This window comes from Haliotis asinina, chromosome 1, assembly GCF_037392515.1.
Source record: "Haliotis asinina isolate JCU_RB_2024 chromosome 1, JCU_Hal_asi_v2, whole genome shotgun sequence".
Taxonomy (NCBI): Eukaryota; Metazoa; Mollusca; class Gastropoda; order Lepetellida; family Haliotidae; genus Haliotis; species Haliotis asinina.
The window spans coordinates 103572034-103590581 of NC_090280.1; the positions used below are offsets into that span (position 1 = coordinate 103572034).

Below are 18548 nucleotides of genomic sequence, written 5' to 3' on the forward strand. Positions count from 1 at the left end.
ATCCACTAGCTCACCTCTACAGAACACTCTCACCAACTCACCCACCAGTTAACTCACTCCCTCACCCATCAGCACACTCTCACCTACTCACCCACCAGATCACTGACTCACTCACCAGCTCACTCACTCACCCACCCACCAGTTCACTCACTCACTCACCAGTTCAGTCACACTAGCTCGCTCACCCACTCACTCACCCACCAGTTCACTCACTTCCTCAGTCACCCATCAGTTCACTCACTCACTAGCTCACTCACGCACTCGCCAGCTCACTCACTCAACCACCAGTTCACTCACTCACACACCCACTCACTCAGTCACTCATCAGCTCACTCTCTCACTCACCCCCCAGTTGACTCCCTCACTTTGTGTTTCAGATGTGGGGCCACGTACAGCAACATTGCAGCAACAGTCGGGATTCACCCCACATGTGCGGAAGAGATGGTCAAGATTCACATCACAAAGCGGTCAGGTCTTGACCCCACTGTCACAGGCTGCTGAGGTTAGACTGTCCCTGCACCTGGAACCCCCATCTCATAGAGTGGACTCTCCTGCTGGGAAGAGTCCTTTGTGTTAGGGGTGACAGCATCCCTTGAATCTGTGCAGAATCCATAGGAAGAGTAGAAAGTACATATCAGTGACTGATCCCTACTGTTGTCTTCTACCAATACCATGGTGTGCGTCCATTGTGTGTTGTTCTCTATCATTCACAACCCTGTACGCACAACGCGGAGGGTGACTAATGTCATACCTTTGGTTGGTGTTCAACAGTGTTCAGTGACCCCAGTGGTATGCGTTAGTTTGAGCTGCAATGTTGCAAAGAAACATGAGTGAATTGTCGTTATGCTCTAAATTCACTGATCACATGTTCTTTGCAAGTATCTAAATTCAATAATTCTGAAGTTCAGTTGGAAACTGATTTTAAGACCATGATAAACAAATGATTATCAGCCAAAATGCCTGAGGCAAAACATTATTCTGACAAACCATTATTCTGACAAACCGTTATTCTAACTGTTTTGCACAGATTCCTTAAGGGACAGGGACAGTTATTTGTAAATAGTCTGGATGTAGAGAGGACACATGCACTGGAGAGATCTCTGACGTTTGAAGACATGTTTACAAACTCACAGAAGTCAAACATGTTGGAGGTTTTACAGAGTAGTCTCCCTTTGCCTGTGGTCCTCTCAAGATCAGTGTTTTAGCGAGTGCTTGTATATAGTGATGTTGTGAGTCATGGCCATGGTTGACTGTGTGAGACATGTCCGAGACTAGACATAATATGTGTCTCCTAACCAAGAGCCTTTGATGATCAAGGAATGTTTAACAATATGTCAACCTGGGTTGGAACGAACCCAATGTTTGTTCCTGGGTACACTAATGTGTAATACCTGACTCTACCTTTGTACGCTCTGTATATCTCGAGAGCCTGCACCTGCTTACAAAATGTCCAATTAGGAATTGTTTTGTGAAATCTTTGGCACAAATTATGCTGGTACAGTTGAACCCTGTTTATATGGACAGTTTGGTAATGTCCGAAAATCTTCCAGATAGCAAGTTGTCCGACTATTTGAAACACATTCGGGAGTTGCACAATGACAATCAATCTTTCAGATTTACATATTCAAGTCACACATAATAATAAACAGATGATGAACAACAACAATGAGTAGTAGGGTTGGTACACACCAAGATGTAAACTGCACTTAGCACTAACGTCCATACTGTAGGTAAGTTTACAATGTATGTACATTTGCCTTCATGAAGTAAAGAACTCCATGAGCACAGCCTGTTCCGTTGGTTTAATGTCTGTTAGTTTTCTCAGCAAGTCCATCACATTTTTAAGTGATTGCACAGAATCATGATAATGCATTATATATTTGTTAGATGTAGTCATTGCTTATAACACTCTTAATTGCATTTCCTTGCTGCCATGTTGTATGTGTTGACAAGTGATTAACAAAGACACACATGAAATGACTGTCGAGGTAGCGTTGAACACAATAATCACAAGCACAGTGAAAGTATCTCACACACAGTAAGTAAGCATTTCAGGTAATCGGATAATCAGGTCACCTCTTAGTGAAAATAATGGGGAATGGATTGAAAAATCAATCTCTTGGGACCAGAAGTGTGGAGTCCAAGCATGTGAGCACATTTAAAGAAGAAAAGTTTCGTGTCACTAAAAACTCATGTGGTAGGCGGGATTTCCAGGAAAGTCCATGTAAATGGGGCTCAGCTGTATAAAATGGTCAGGTTGTGCACTTTCCTCCAACATATCATAATTAGACAGAATACCTGTGCAGAGTCAGAGAGATATACAGAAGACATGGTGACATGTAGTATTATAGTGACGCTTTATTATTCTTATAACTATTTTATTACAGAGTGAGTGAGTGTGGATTTATGCTGCCTTTAGCAATATTCCAGCAATATCAGAAGACACCAGAAATGGGCTTCACACCTTGTACCCATGTTGGGACCTGAACCCAGGTCTTTCGCTATGATGGGCAAATGCTTTATCCACCAGACTACTCCATGTCCCCTGTTGTTGTGATCAAACAATATATCACATGATGAACCTTGGGTCCAATTATCCCAGAGTGTCCCTTGCTCCACCTCACGGTCCACCACACCCATGGACCGATGGACCCATGACCCAGCCTTAGTGTACGTACAGCTAACGAGTGCCAATGTTGCCTCCAGGAAATCAAGATTTTGTTGGGTGGTGTTCAGTGTTGTTTCTGTATGTATGGTTTTGTGTAGACACGGATAATGTTACATAGGACATATGAATTGTTTTATGGCAGTGTGTGATATACATAATGTATGTATCACAAGGACTGGTCATATATTAAGAGTAAGTGAGCCAGTGAGATTAAACAAGAAAATCTGAGTGACTTTAATGTCACATTTGTCAACTTGAATCGCAACGGTAGTTGAACAGGACATGGAGACTGATGTTTTAGTTCAGGTATTTCAGAGAGTCATGTTACAGAACATGAGCTGTGTTTGGTGGTCACGCAATATGCTGGCTCCTTTATGCAAAATCTTCTAATATAGACTAGAAAATGGGGATTGTTTTGTACTTTAATCTCAGCACAGAGAACTTGTAAACATTGGTACATTAGTTTCAACAAGAAAAGAAAACAAATGCACCAAAGCATTGTTTGTTCTGACATATTTATTTCACCATGCTCACGATGACATAAGTTGGAAACTGTGATCTGACACAGTGTCAATATGAATCACAGTGAAAGGATTTCATCTGATCTCAATTACAGATTTCAAGTGCTTTATAAATTATCACTGAAAGACTGCTGATTTCTTTGTGTTAAATCTTATGGAATCTCACTTACAAACATGATACCTGTAACAGTGAAAGGAGGCACAGGTAAACAAGGTGTATACTGAGTTTCAATTCCCTGAGTTGCTTCCCTTGGATGGACCAGGAACCAATGATCATGGGTTTAACTATGGTCACCCTGTGTGTTTATTGGATTGTGAGCAGGATGGTTGTGTTTCATGACAGTACTGACCGGACAGTAAGTGATATGTAAGGAATACTGTCCAAGACGGCTTTAAGTTAACTCTTGTCACACTGTGCTGATGACTGAACCGCTGCTAGAGTGGCAGTGCATTTTCCTACTGCAGCACATGAAGTGTGTAGAAGCAGTCAATCTACTCAACCTAATAGGAGTTTGACTCAGTTCATGAAATTAGAATAATTCATGGTGCCACTTGGATTTTGTGTGATCGTTTTTGTAAATAATCATTTTTATATGTATTTCTGGTATGTCAGTAAATATTAACGTAGACCAGAATGTAGTATCTTCTGTTTTCCCTTGTAGAACACCTGCCCACATGCTGTTGATGTTTTTCAGAATTAAGGGGGTGTTTGTGACAAGGAGTTAGTCATAATGTTGTCTAGCTTACTTTTAGGGTAGTCAGTGATGCACCTAATGCCAGCCAGTATAAATGTTTGACATGCTTCAAATGGGGTTTCAGGAGAGGTGATAGTCCACAGTCCACAGGTGATGGTTTCCAAACATTGGCAGATTTAATGTGGAGTGATGGATGTAAAACACCCTCATATCACCTGTTCTGTGTATATGGTTGTGTTTCTCCCATTCAGTGTCAATATTATTCCACTCAACTGTCTGTAGGGATACCTTGGTAAAAATGGAACACAAGGGATATGCTTGTTTGAAGTTATGTAGTATACATCTAGTGACAGAACATCGATATACTGTGGTATATCCCTGCTTAAAGCTGTGTAATATACACCTAGTGACAGAACATTGATTTACTGTGGTATATCCCTGTCTGAAGTTGTGTAGTATACATCTAGTGACAGAACATTGATATACTGTGGTATATTCCTGCTTAAAATTGTGTAGTATACACCTAGTGACAGAACATTGATATACTGTGGTACGTCCCTGCTTAAAATTGTGTAGTATACACCTAGTGACAGACCATTGATATACTGTGGTATGTCCCTGTTTGAAGTTATGTAGTATACATCTAGTGACAGACCATTGATATACTGTGGTATATCCCTGTCTGAAGTTGTGTAGTATACATCTAGTGACAGAACATTGATATACTGCGGTATATCCCTGCTTAAAGCTGTGTAATATACACCTAGTGACAGAACATTGATATACTGTGGTATATCCCCATTTGAAGTTGTGTAGTATACATCTAGTGACAGAACATCAATATACTGTGGTATATTCCTGCTTAAAGCTGTGCAATATACACCTAGTGACAGAACATTGATATACTGTGGTATATCCCCATTTGAAGTAGTGTAGTGTACACCTAGTGACAGAACATTGATATACTGTGGTATATCCCCATTTGAAGTAGTGTAGTATACACCTAGTGACAGAACATTGATATACTGTGGTATATCCCCATTTGAAGTAGTGTAGTGTACACCTAGTGACAGAACATTGATATACTGTGGTATATTCCTGTTTGAAGTTATGTAGTATACATCTAGTGACAGATCATTGATATTCTGTGGAAACATTTTGAAAACCGACAATTTATTTATCAAAAAATTACAACTGATTTATCTTCTTTCTTTCAGAGAAGTACTTTAAGTTTTGTGACATTCACTAAACAATTATCCCAATGTAACCATGATCAGGTCTTCGTCCAGGATGTCAAATGGTCTACCTACAAAGTGTCGCAGAGAGTGAGGCCTTTCTTCATAGAGAAGGATATTACAGTTGATATGTTGCTGTTGTTGTTATTTTATTCCAGTGAACCACAGCATGAATTTATTTAATATATTATGAAGTGAAATGTTATTGTTTTCACCAATTAAATAATTATGTGCTCTGTTACAAATGTGCCATCTGACCTGACAGACAATAAAAAAGTGACAAGTAACCTCTCATTATGTTCATTAACTCAACCTGTCACCCCAGACTGTAAAATCAGTACAGTTGCTGGAGCGTGTGTTGACGTGGTAGGTGGTCTCCATGATCAGAGCCCTTCTGTAAGCTTTCTAGTTTCTAGACTAAGTCAAAACCAAACAGGTCAACAGTGCAATTTGAGTATGTCATTCCAAGCAGCAGGAATTCTGGATTCTGGACACATTTCTCTCACCCTCCATGGATGCGTTCTGACTTATGTATTCTAGCCGGGAACTGTTCCTCATAAAGTGGTGTTAATATTATGTTATTGAAACACCAGTTGTATTACAAATGCTATATTTCTACCTGTTGGTGACCAATGCCAACTGGGAGATGCAGCAGCATGTCCCGAGACAGTAGTAATATAACTGCAACAGCAGTGTTAATAACAGGTGTGACCAGCGTTCGTGCTGATGTATGCCAGTCAATGCACACACCACATGTATTTCAGCTGAGCAGCCTCAACTATTGTTGTTTTGACAGGAGGTCACTCGTGGACAACTGACAGATCTAGATAGGTTGGACTAATGCGGAGAATGCCTCTCTGAGTGTTGAGGAACATTAAAATGAAAATACACAGTAGAATGCATTATGTAATATCAGAAAAATATGCTTATTAAACATTGTATGAATCAGTGTCTTCTTTCCAATGCATGTAGCTATTCTCTACAGGCTGACAAGCTACTCAACAATAAATGAAATGATGCATATGAAATGTAAGATGAGCTGGATGAGGTGTTTGAAGTTTCCCCAGCATTGACTGTTCTGTAGGTTCTTCATGAAGTAGTGACAAGATACTATTCGGATTAGTCTGTTCCCAGCGGAATCCAAGTCTCATGTAACCCAGTCTCATCAAAACTGGATCTGAGGTTTTGCTGCTACTACTGCTCAGGAGATCACAGCGACGTTTCTTCTGACTGACCATGATACGTCTCACTAGCTACAAGAAGTGACAGTCGGAACGTTTGTTTCTGACCAAACAGCATGAAAAGAACTTTCCGGGCTTAATCAGGGGCATTTCGAACTATAGGTGTGGGTTTTATTAGTTTTACAAAACATTCGTCTGTCTGCAGCGTCAGTAGTGGAAGGTTTTGAAACGGAAGAGCCTTTTCATTTAGAAAGATGTAAATTGAGCAAGGCAAAGTTTTGTCCATTGTCTAACTAGAATCTGAGAAAATTAGGGTTACTGTCATTATGCTGGTGCCAGAACAGTCGCAGATTCTCTACAGATGTCCTGGCATATTATGCCATTTGGTAAAGTTCATCTGCAACTTGACACAAGTCTTCACCATAGTAGGCGTTAATGAAGAAATGGCGTAAACGGATATGGTGGAGTCCACACCGACATCTCACGATGTGGGGAATGACATCAGCTGCCATCTAGTGTTTGTGTACACTGCTTTCAAGTCAGATACTCTGTCACACGTGTCCCTGAAAGGTCATGGTGCAGCCTGTGTGCCGGAAGTATCACCAGTAGCCTCTGCGTCTTGTTCACTCATTTGAGGTGAAGAACCTATCGTGAAGGATTTGTTCTCGTGGTTGGTGGCATTAGGTTCCACGATAACATCAAACCAGAGACACACTATCAACCTCCGGTTGCCGTACCAAGTGAGTTTAGTTAATAACGCCGCTTTTAGCAATATATGACGGGGAACACCAGAAATGGACTTCATACACTGTTCCCATGTGGGGAATCGAACCCTGATCTTCAACCTGACGAGCGAACGCCTCAGTCATTAGATACAGTCAGATTGCAGAAAATGATTGTTAAGCTACATAGAAATAACATTCGAGAAATGAGAGGACGAAAATAACATGAAGTCATTTCCGTACCAATTTCTTTGAAGCGACCAAGAATGTCTGTTTGATGAACAATGTCACGCAGCACCAGAAGGAAGTCATATTGCATAGATGGCCAGGACATTGCAGTCATTCTTCAGAATAAATTCGACGACGCCTAGCCTTCACAGGTGAAATCTACATACAACAACATATCGTCATGAATGGACAAAGTATGTATTATATTATCTTCCGGGTTAGAATTGGTCTTCCAGGCTTGTTGTAATATATGTCTAAGTGAGTCGGATCGTCGGGTTTCACATGTCATCGTATCCCAGTTGCGTATAGGTAGAATATGACTGAGTGTGGGGTAAAACATTAACCAAACTGAACCAAACTGATTTTACTTCACAAAGGACAGACTGAAAGAGAAGCTATAAAATCAATAATTCATAATACAATGTTATTTCCCAACATTGAATAGATACATTCACGATATAGATTCTACTTCTAGTTTAAGCAAGTGTCGTGACATTGCTGGAATATTGCTGAAACTGGCGTAAAACCAAACTTACTGTAAACACTGTTCTATAGGAACTAAAGAAACAATTGCCGCTGCAGGGAACTCCACAATAGGGAGCTCCATAGCAACCATTGTCTGACACTGTCTGACACTGTCTGACACTGAGGGTGAAAAATTCACATGGGTACAATTTGAGAATCAAATTCCTGGTGTCCATGTCGTGATATAGCTGGATACTGTTCACAGCAGAATAAAGCCATACTCAGAACTGGAATGTTGCTTTGGCACCGGGTCAGATGACAGGGGCGATTTCAGTTGAGCTCGGGCAGACATCATGGAAGTCCTAAGTGGTGCTGACAAACCTTGGAACAGTTACATCTTGGATTCGAACACAGGACTAGCATGTTTCTATCACAGCTACCAGACGTGACTCTGCACTATGAACTGACTGGGCAACCTATGCCCCTTCTATCAATGTTGGGCAATGCAAATATACCGAACAGTAAAAGAAACGCATCTAGTTTTTTTTGTCAAGTTTTTAAACATCAGACATAAAGATGAACGCTTACTTTTATGAAAATTCATTTTTTCGAAAGTTTCGTTTCTTTTATTGTTCAGTATACATATTACTAAGTAGCCGTTTTGTTCGCCGTAGATGAGCTGCACTGATGGAGCGGTCTACTATCTTGTACAATGCATGTGTGGAACAGCATCACCGGCAGTGCCACTGATGACTACAAGGCTGTGTTCACGGTGACTTTACACCAGTGCTAAGACGGTGTCCCAGTTGTCGGGTGTGACAGTGTTAAGGTCCACTGACTGTTGCATTGGTCCAGAGCAGGTGTGAGGTGTTGACATCCCTGGGTCAAGTGGGCTTAGGCACATTCACCACAGTGTCCCTCACAGGTTGATGTCGCCAACAGGTAAGCCATATCTCAGTCGTGCACATTGACAACAATCAGCTTTCACTCTACTGTCATTACTAGTTTATTACGTGGGCTGACAGAAAGTAGGAGTCAGCGGGAAGTTAGCTAGAGGTCGTACAGGCAAGACAAGCTCATCTTTGGGCCCCTTCGACTCGACCACTGACGTCGAAGATGCACATCTACGCGTTGAGGTGTGAGATATGAACACAGAGTGCGAGATATGACGTAGTATTATAGCTTACCTATATATATTGCCTGTTTGTGTACACCAGACCGAGTCATCAGTGGTGTAGATTCACCATGCTACCCGATAATAAATCTAACTATTTGAAAAATATGAACAAAACTGCAAGATGAGGCTATATTGTATCTGCTAGTCGACTCGCAGACCTGACTTATGGATGGGAGGGTGGGATGAAGGGGATGTGCGGGGCGAGTTTAAAATAAATCCTAGAAGCTGAAGAGTGACTCATCAAAATTACTAATAAAAATCGCCACACACTCGCTAACACAACAAAACACACACACGCGCACAACACACACACGCACAACACACACACAAACATACACACAAACACACTCACAAACACACACACACACGCGCGCGCACACACACACACACGCACGCACACACAAACCCTGCTATAAGTATTGTAACGAATATTTAAAGAAAGTTAAACGTACTATGAAGCCGACAGGATGAGCCCAGTGAATGTGAATGAGTTTGCAGTTTTAGTGTTATAATGGACCCTTGTACAACAGTCTATGGTGGTTCACATCACAGCTTCAGAAGCAGAGATGGTGGAGTAAGTGTATACTCTCAAACGCCGTGTTCCTTTTAGTAAGAAGCTGACATCCATGACATTATCTTCCTTGGTATAAGACGCTGGGGTAGGCCAGTTGTTAAAGCGTTCAGGCCGACAGAGTTCGGGTTCGGCTCCCCACATGGGTACAATGTGTAAAGCCTATTCTGATGTCCAGCGCTGTGATATTGCTGGTCTATTGCTAAAAGCGGCGTAAAACATTATATGCTCACTCCTTATGACGATGTGTGTTGTATGGCGAATTGATTGCAAGTATTACACAGATCACCATACAACCAGACTAATTCAGGTTTTTTATGAATGAAATAATTCTGTATTTAGAAATATGATTTAGCAGCACAATAAACATAAACACTTAGGACGTCTTGAACCCTCGCCACATCTTATATAGCGCCACCAAGTGGCGAGGCATGAAGCTATGAAACCTTCCCGAATCGTCTCTCTACGACTCCTCCGAACATCGAGGCCGACATATAAGGTTATAGCACGCTGGTTACAGCACGCTTGTCCCCGCACAGCCAAACGGTGTCCACGTGTCAAACATAGGGTAAATAACACGCAAAATGCACCCATCCAACCATCACTCAACCATCAGCCCTATAGAAAAAAAACGTATCTAAGAATTTCTGTAAGGTTGTTTATGACGCCTTTCTTGTTTCTATGACAACCATGAGAGATGCCAGTCTTCCACGTGTCACATAACGCACGTCAGCACTGCCGACCTGTTGTTAGATGGCCTCTGTTTTGCTGTTGAGATGCTGATTGTGTCGTGTAGGGGAAGTGGAGAGGTTTCACGTCATGCTGTTGGTATACTGTATCACGTCTTATACATGTAGTTATTCCAGTGATCTGTTTCACAGACTCACAATGAATAAACGAGCTTCGTAATCAGGCGATAAACGAATACACAGATCGGGAGAATGTTTGTACGTCGCAGGGGAACCAGCATTGGTCCCAGTGTCTCTGGTGCAGTGGTAGACTCCGGTTCCATTTTTCGCATGGGTACAATATGTGAAGCCTATTTCTGGTGTCCCCGTCGTAATATTGCTGGAATATTGCTAAAAGCGGCGTAAAACTAAACTCACTCACTAGTGTCCCCGCTGTTGCCGAACTGGGGTTGCGCGTTAATTACAGCTGGTCTTCAGGCTCGATCAAGTAGGGTGAGTGAGTGGTGAGGAGTCCGCTTTGACATATGTGAGTTATATCACGAGTCAGGTTGTAGATGGGAAACCTAAGTCATGGAGCTGTCTGAGAACACGGGTCTGTTGCTTACAAAGTGTGAATCATTACATCTCATTGCTGATCTGTTTTGGATCTAACCTTTGTGAAGTTCCAAACTAATCTGTCTATGACAGTGTCAGTAGTAGTGACGTCACAGTGCACACTGTTTACGCTCGGTCCCCACATTCCAGCTGCATGACAGACAGCATGGTTCATGATTGAACAGTGCACAAAGTGATCTAGTAGTATAGGGAATGACAGTTCTGGACCACTTTCACAAAATGTCTCTACAAAGCCTTATTTAGTAAATAAGGCTTTGGTTGGGTCATTAGCTCTTGCTACTATTACCCCTACTACAAAAAAGTTGGCGGTAATTACTGTGCCTTGGTTGGAGGTAACACTGTGCCGTACGGTACGATCAATAATTCTTCTCTTACAAACCCCCTACCCGGCCCACCCCTCAAGTAGTACAAGTTAGGTTCGTCGGCTTTCATATCCACTTTATCTATGTTGTAAGTTTTGACTGACCATATAGGATCGGTGGCTCGCTTACGGCTATCGCCCTCGTGTTCCCCCGGCTGGTATAGATACCTCACTAGGGCCCTATCTGGTATTTGTTTCTCCTTCCCACGCAATGGAGCGGCCGACTCTGCAACTATTGATTTTAATTTGATAGCGTCTGCCGGTTTCTTACCGGTGAGACGGGTGACTTCATGGTTGATTGCCGACACCACCTTGGGTAACCTCGTGACCCATTCAGTCGATCGTTTTCCAGGGGTGACCATCTCCCTAGCATACTGATGGCCGAACAAGCGCTCAGCCAAAGTCCTATTAAATCTCTCAACTATGGCTTGGCTGCGATGGGCTCCGGCCGTGCCACGCCTGACCTTTGTATCGTGTTTGGCTAGCAGTTGTGACACGGCACCCATGAACTCCCGTCCGGGGTCAACTTGCAGCTCTGTTGGCCACGTCAGTGGGCTGCGTTTGTATATGCGTTCAAATCCTCTGGCTACCTGGGCCGAATCTTTCGTGGTCAAGGGTTCGGCTTCCTTGTAACGACTGGCTACATCCACTACGGTTAAGGCATACTTGTACCTCTTGTCGTGGGGTAGGAACAGTAGGTCTGCCTGGTGAATGCTATTAGGTATGTTAATACCGAACCTCCTTCTAGGCACGTAGCGTGGTGCCGGCAAATAGATCTGCCACAGGGCTTGTTTTTCAAGCCACGCTTTGGCTTCCTCCGGGGGTACTCGCGCTAGTTTAGCTAGCTTATCTACTGCGCTAGCTCCTTTCCAGTACCCACGCGGGCTGTAGTAAATAGCCTCAAATTTTTTCATGTCCATACGCGTATGTGTTTATTCCATCAATAGCTATCCAACGTTTCGTGTCCATAGGCGATAGGGACGTCTTGTTTATAGTCAGTCCGTATATCTTATGCCCATCACTTCTAAGTGTGTTCATTTTATGTCTAAAGGTACGGGTCTTGAACAGGGCTTCCTTGAATCTGGCGTGTTTGATGTGTTGTTTCACCACATACTTCTTAACCCCCTTAGCCTTCCGGATCTCACTATTGTCGGCTTTCAGTATGGAGTACATCTTAGGCCTCAAACCTATATACTCGGCTATGGGCGTGCCAGCACACTCGTCCTTCATCTTACCTAGGACCTTTTTATTTACCGTACTGTGTAGGGTATGGGTCTTAGGGTAATCGCTGGTGTCGTATAAATCAAGGTGTTTTTTCATGTCCTCGTACACGTCCTCAGTTCGAATCTCCATCAGCAGGGAATCCGTGTCAGTGTACAGCACTTCACACCTGTCGCCGTACTGTTTCTTGAGCTCGTTGTAGTAAAAGTCGTACATCAGGTGTTTGGATAAATCGAGGATGCTCATCCCCACGTAAACAGGCCGGTTGAATTTTATGTGACTTTTCTTCATGTGTATGGCAACCAGGTTGTCTGTGAATATCTTACTACGGTTGAATGCCGGATTGGCTATCAATCTCCTGAGCTTGTCTTCCTCACTCGACCGAACCAGCTTCACGGTCACGCGTTTCCTCAGGTTCTCCATAGTCTTACCAAACATCGAGTTGTTCATGAGTTTGTAGAGATTTTTCTCAAAATCACTGGTGGCTTTTTTTCGTAGGTCTGTGTTCATTCTGATGTAGGGCTCCATCCATGGGCTCTGGTCGAACATGAGCACCCTGTGTATTTTGGTCAGCCTCATACCCAACGACAGGTACAGCTGTAGGTTGCGATAGTGAACGATGTACTTGGTCTTATTCATTAAGTTAGGCACGAGTTTTTCAACGTCTGTCACATGCCCACCTGACAAGTTATGTTGGTACTCAGACATCCAGTCTGGGTTAACCCTCATACGTTCGGGGGCCAGGGGGTAGCTGTTGTGTGATGTGTGTAATTCCTTGGGATACTCTAAGTCAACCTCGAGGATATACCCTTTGTTCGAATCTGGTGCAACCTCCATAACATCAACGTGGGGTACCCATTCGAATCCCCCTGTAGGTAGATACTGGCTCATGGCCCAGCCGTACAGGTTGTTTGCGTCGAGGTATAGAATGTGATTGGTTGGTTTGTTAGGATCGTAACCTTTCACGTATTGATTATTTGCTTTCGCGTATCGTTTGGATGCCATGGAAATACCACCTCGCAAGCCTTTCTCAATGAATAGGTGCATGTCGTAATCTGTGAGCAATTCCAAATTAACTCCGGTCTTTCTAAGCAAGGCGTCCCACGACAGACCTGGGCTGGTGTAATACCATGCGGGGTCGAGTTTATACTGCTTTAAACATGTCTGCCGAAACGTTTCAAACACGTCGGCTAACAGCAGTACATCTGTCCTCAAGTACAGGTCGTGATAATCACCCAGGTTCTTACAACCCAGTTTATTCCATACGTTAGTCGCGTGCGAGTAATCATCTCGTGAGACGGACGCCTCATTCAGCTTGCTATAAAAGCAGTCAATAGGGGGTAGTCTGGTCTCGGTGAACTTGGCCCAACTATCCATGTACTCATAGGGGTACACACCCTTCCTCATAAGCAGGGGTCTAGTCTCGGCGTCTGTGTATCGATCGGTGATAGGGAAGGTATTGTTGGCCTTGACCAGACTGTCGAGTGACGACAGGAGGAACTGAAACGAGTCAATGAACCTAAGTCCGTTTAAGCTGAAGGAGATGTATCTCTCCATGTTGTTGGGGATGCACGTTATATTACCATCGATTTTCGCGATGGCCTGCATGATCAAGTGTGAGTCGTACCCTCTCAAGTTGTGAAAGACAACGGGGATGTTTATTGTCTTAGGGTTGATTTTAAGCTTGAGGTTGCACGCGTTGTGAGCGGCGCCTCTATACTTACCAGTTATGTGACAGTGATCTCTCACCGAATCACCGTTAAGTGGTGAGTCGCACACGTGACAGTTAGTGCTACTAGCGTGAGCTAGCCTGTTGGCTCGGGTCATACGCATGGGAGCGATTCTATACAATGCATTCCTAATAATTTTTTCTTCCTCCTGCAAACACTTTAGAAACCTTTCAGCCGCGTCAGGGCCCCTATACACTACCGGAGCTTTCGTTTCCCCGTCACAACGGACGACAATGTATCCAAACGAACAGGCTTTATGCTCTTGTGTCTTGTGGGTGAAGCTACCCACACTAGGGGGTGTGGGGGATTCCCCAACCACTAAGGCTTCGAAGTCGGCGTATATGATATAAGGTACAGACATTTGGTTCTTGTGGTTACTGAATTTTAGGATATTTTCACCTTCCTTAGGCATGTCGACTCGTATGGCCGTCTGCCCCACACCTTGACAATCATCCCGGTGGGATTCTAATAAATCAGCTCGACTGAAACCGTGTAGGCATCGTACACAAAAGTGTTTTTCCCCATCGTGTTTCGACTGGTCGTGCAACAACCGGCTGAGATGTTTTATCCATGTGTAGTGATACTTTTCACCTCGCTGGATCATGAATATATTGATAACTTGGCGATCCTTCACCGGGCTGACCCTGTGTACTATTGTTGTGTTACCTTCGTGCCCAAAGACATTTATAGCCAGATTATTCTGTTTTTCTACTTTAGTGATCTGGGATATGGGGGTGGGTTCATCTATACCATCCCAGTTGAGCCCATCGTCTTGGGGATAGCTAGAAAGCCTATCTGAATGAGTGCCAGCTGGAAATAAGGCTGACCTGATAGCTAACCTCAGGCAATCGTTTCCTCTATTCTTAACGTTTACTATGGCATGTTTGTTCCTATAGTAGGGAGGCAAGGCTAGGTATCACCCACCTCTGAACGGCACGTAGTTAGCTATGTCTAGATAGACATTATCGATTTTATCTACAGCCCACCCGGACCCTAAGTGTGTGTAGCGTTCTAGGTATTCTCGTATCTGCTGAAAACTATTATCGATTGATGCGTCAATGGTCTCTGCATGTGTGACGACCTCTTGTTGGCCTCGGAAGTAAGGCTGAACATACTCAGTGGTACTCCCAACCTGCTTATCGAGCGACATTTTCACTGTGATCTGAAACTTGATACTTCCTAGATTATTTAGTTCCTGGTTGACCTTATCAGCTATCAGAGGCTTGATATCTATAATGTCTATGTTTCTATCAACGTGCATGCGCCAACCTCTCAAATAGTTGCCTACAGCGCGCTCAGTGCGCACGAACTGTAGGTCAATAGCTCTATTCTGTCGTAATAATTCTACAAGCTGTGGTTTTCTCATACGGGAATACCCGCCTAAACCCAAATCGTGTGCCTCGGCTTTCAGTTGTTTTACAGTGGGACGTGCTACGGGGGCATGTGATAACAATGCGGTTAACCCGGCTCTCCCCAGGTTTGAATAACCCGTGTGTCCAAGCTGTTTTGCTTGAGCTTTTAATTGTTTTACTGTAGGAGGGGCTTCTAAACCTAGTAATCTCAACAATGCTGACTTCCGCATTCGAGAATACCCGATGACACCTCTCTGTTTTGCGACCCGCTTGAGCTCGCTTACAGTAGACATCGTGTTTACACCTAAGAGAACTAATGTCTAATTGGTTCACAGTAAGGGGAGGTAACTCTTAAGTGGCTATCTTGAGCAGTCGCCTACGTTCTTTTATGTAGTCTTTTTTATTCTCATAGATGAGTTGATGTCTGACTACGTTCGCTCCGTGAGCTTTACATAGACAGTAGTGCCCTTTAACCCCGATACCACACACAGAACACGTGTAGTTAGGACTTCCCATATGGAAACAACAGAACCCCTGATTCCTGCATTTCCTACCACAGGCCTCGGTCTTCCCCATAAGTATATATTCGCATCGGTATGGAGCGGGTCTCATGTTTACTTATATAGGTGTTTTAGTTTAATTGCTTCACAACCAACGCAGTAGCTGCTATACCCAACACTATGAAGCCCAGTTCACGATTCATTTGTCCCTTGGATGGTGTGTAGTACTGAGCGAGTGTGGGTTTATTGAGCGGTTCCAATTGTTTACCAGTTAGTAAATAGTATTCTTTCATTGCTTCATCGACATCGTAGAATGTTTTAATGGCATGGTTTTCACGCTTGAGCTGTTCATTAATAAAATCGATCCTCTGGAGGCGTTTTTTAGCGTACTCGGCCTGTGCTCTTTGTAATTTCTCAGTAGCGAGATCGTGTCGCTTCCTTTCTTCCTGTGTTTCAGCCGCGTGATCATCTCGTAGTTTCGAGAAGAGGAAATTACTCCCGGAAAATGCCAGGGCATTCACTAACGCCCCACCGACCATCATAGCTATCGTGGCCATCCCTATATTTATTTCATTATATTATTAGGTATTATTCCTTGTTTTACTAGGATGTCTTTTGTGGCCATCGCCATACCAAGGTTCATTATGAGCATACCCATATCCTGCAGGTTGAAATCTAGCTTGATAGTTGGTTGTTTAAGCACCATTTTAGTCAACCGAGCGTACCCTACGGCTAGACTGGCTACCACTGTGGCGTGGTATGCGTCGTTGACGAACTTTTTCCCCTCAGACATTATGTATATATAAAAATATTTTAAATTATAACATGATATGCGGGTCAATAGTGGGGGTGGGGGGTGGTGGCTCACTGTGGGAGGGTACCCCCACGTATAACCATGTTATAACCACGGCAGCAGTTACACCTACAGCCAACAACAGTCGGGTTGGGTTGGTCACTTTATGTTGGTTACACCACCGTTTTTTACCGGCAGCTACTCTCTTAGGATTCTTCTGTCTGGTTACTGTTGGGGGTATCACCTCGGGACTCACTGGGGTTTCCTGTGCAGCATCCATCTATACTATTATTATTATTCTTTCTCTCAAATTGACAATGTTTTGCCGTGATAATCGCCGCCGTCACTGGAGCCAACAACATACCATATTTGTGGTACAACCCGCAGCTGATAGAGCTCACGGCGTGTTCGATAAAAGGGTCTTTATCTAGGTCCTCCCACAGGTAAAGTCGGCGCTCTGGTGGAATGGGAAGGAAGTGTGATACAATACCGGTGTATATCTGGGTCATAGCCGATCCTATTGTCTTTGTCATTTCTGCTCCGAGCCGGGACTCGTATCTAGCGTACAGCTTATCGATTTCTTCGGCTGACATTTTGTTAATTTTATCTGGAGTGTAGTCTCCAAAGTAATGTTTGGCTTTGCCGCCAACAGCCAACGCCACCAGTTTCTCTCGCTTGTCATCAGTGGGGCCTGCCGGCGGCGTTTGGGAACCCCCCAATTGTTCGAGCAATTCCTCACACTCCATCTTATAATATAACAAGTAAGATTTAGTTTTAACTATATAATACCCGATACAGGCAAAACACAGAGAAATGAATGTTAAGTTGCACACGACAAATACTTCAAATATCATAGCTATGCTTAGCTTTGCTTAGCTTTGCTTAGCTTTGCTTAGCTTTGCTTAGCTTTAGCTTAGCTTTGCTTAGCTTTAGCATACTATATATGCTACTGGTTGGTCGGTCTTTAGTACGAGCTTAGCGTGTTTAGTTTCAGCGAGCTGTTTCTTCACCCGTTCCCGTTCTAATTTACTCATCACATCGTTCTCTCTCAAACACTCCTCGAACGAATCCCTGTCCTTGCAGTGAAATAAGGCCACCCATCGCGTCTGCTCCCTGAGGTCTTTCAACACCGAGTTGAACTTCTGCGTTAGCACCCAGACGCTGTGATTTGCATGCCGGCCGGAGAAGGCCAGGTACGATAACATGTCTCTCTTTTTTGTTATCTCGCGATTAGCGCTGCAGTCGTCCAGTATGAACAGCGTCGGTTCCCCTTTAAATTTCTCGTGAAGAGTTTTCAAACAGTCCTGCAGGCGTGTTCCAGGGTCGATTTTGTGTACGTCCGGGTCCGTCATCACCCAAGGGCGCGCGTACGTTTTATTCATGCTCAGAGTAGGGCACATGATAACGATGTTATCGAACACATCCTTGTAGTAACCCTCCAACATATCCAACACGAAAACGGTCTTCCCACAGCCAGTCTGCCCGCACACTATGGCGCAGTGTGGGTCAGTGGGTAGTTGTGGGTACCCCTGGGGGGTCTGGGGGTCTTGTTTATTGTTGGGGGGTGTGGGGGGGTACCCCCCATCAGTAGATGGCTTGCACGAATCTCCCATTGTCTATATTAAGTTGCGCGTCCATAATAACGTACAGATATAATTTCAACTTACCAGCGGTTTGAGCTTTCTTAGTAATCTGGATGGTTATCCCTTCGCTGCCGTTACCTATACGGCGCCCGCTGCCGTGCAGTTTATCATCATCCGTGGATCGCATGTCCAACCATAGGGCGTACTTGGTGGTCAGGTATTCACCGATCTGCACGGAGCT

At 43.8% G+C, this 18548-nt stretch overlaps 2 protein-coding genes across 2 annotated transcripts in view; both read left to right on the plus strand.

The window, feature by feature from the left end:
* LOC137257482 (thioredoxin reductase 2, mitochondrial-like) overlaps positions 1 to 3824 on the plus strand; it is a 35912-nt gene extending 32088 nt beyond the window's left edge. Inside the window, exon 17 of the mRNA XM_067794815.1 lies at positions 378 to 3824. Within this exon, the coding sequence (XP_067650916.1) occupies positions 378 to 501 (124 nt within the window). The 3' untranslated portion in view covers positions 502 to 3824. The remainder of the gene's footprint in view (positions 1 to 377) is intronic.
* Positions 3825 to 8601: 4777 nt separating this feature from the next.
* LOC137257492 (uncharacterized) overlaps positions 8602 to 18548 on the plus strand; it is a 38901-nt gene continuing 28954 nt past the window's right edge. Inside the window, exon 1 of the mRNA XM_067794830.1 lies at positions 8602 to 8657. The gene's annotated coding sequence lies outside the window, so the exon portion shown is untranslated. The remainder of the gene's footprint in view (positions 8658 to 18548) is intronic.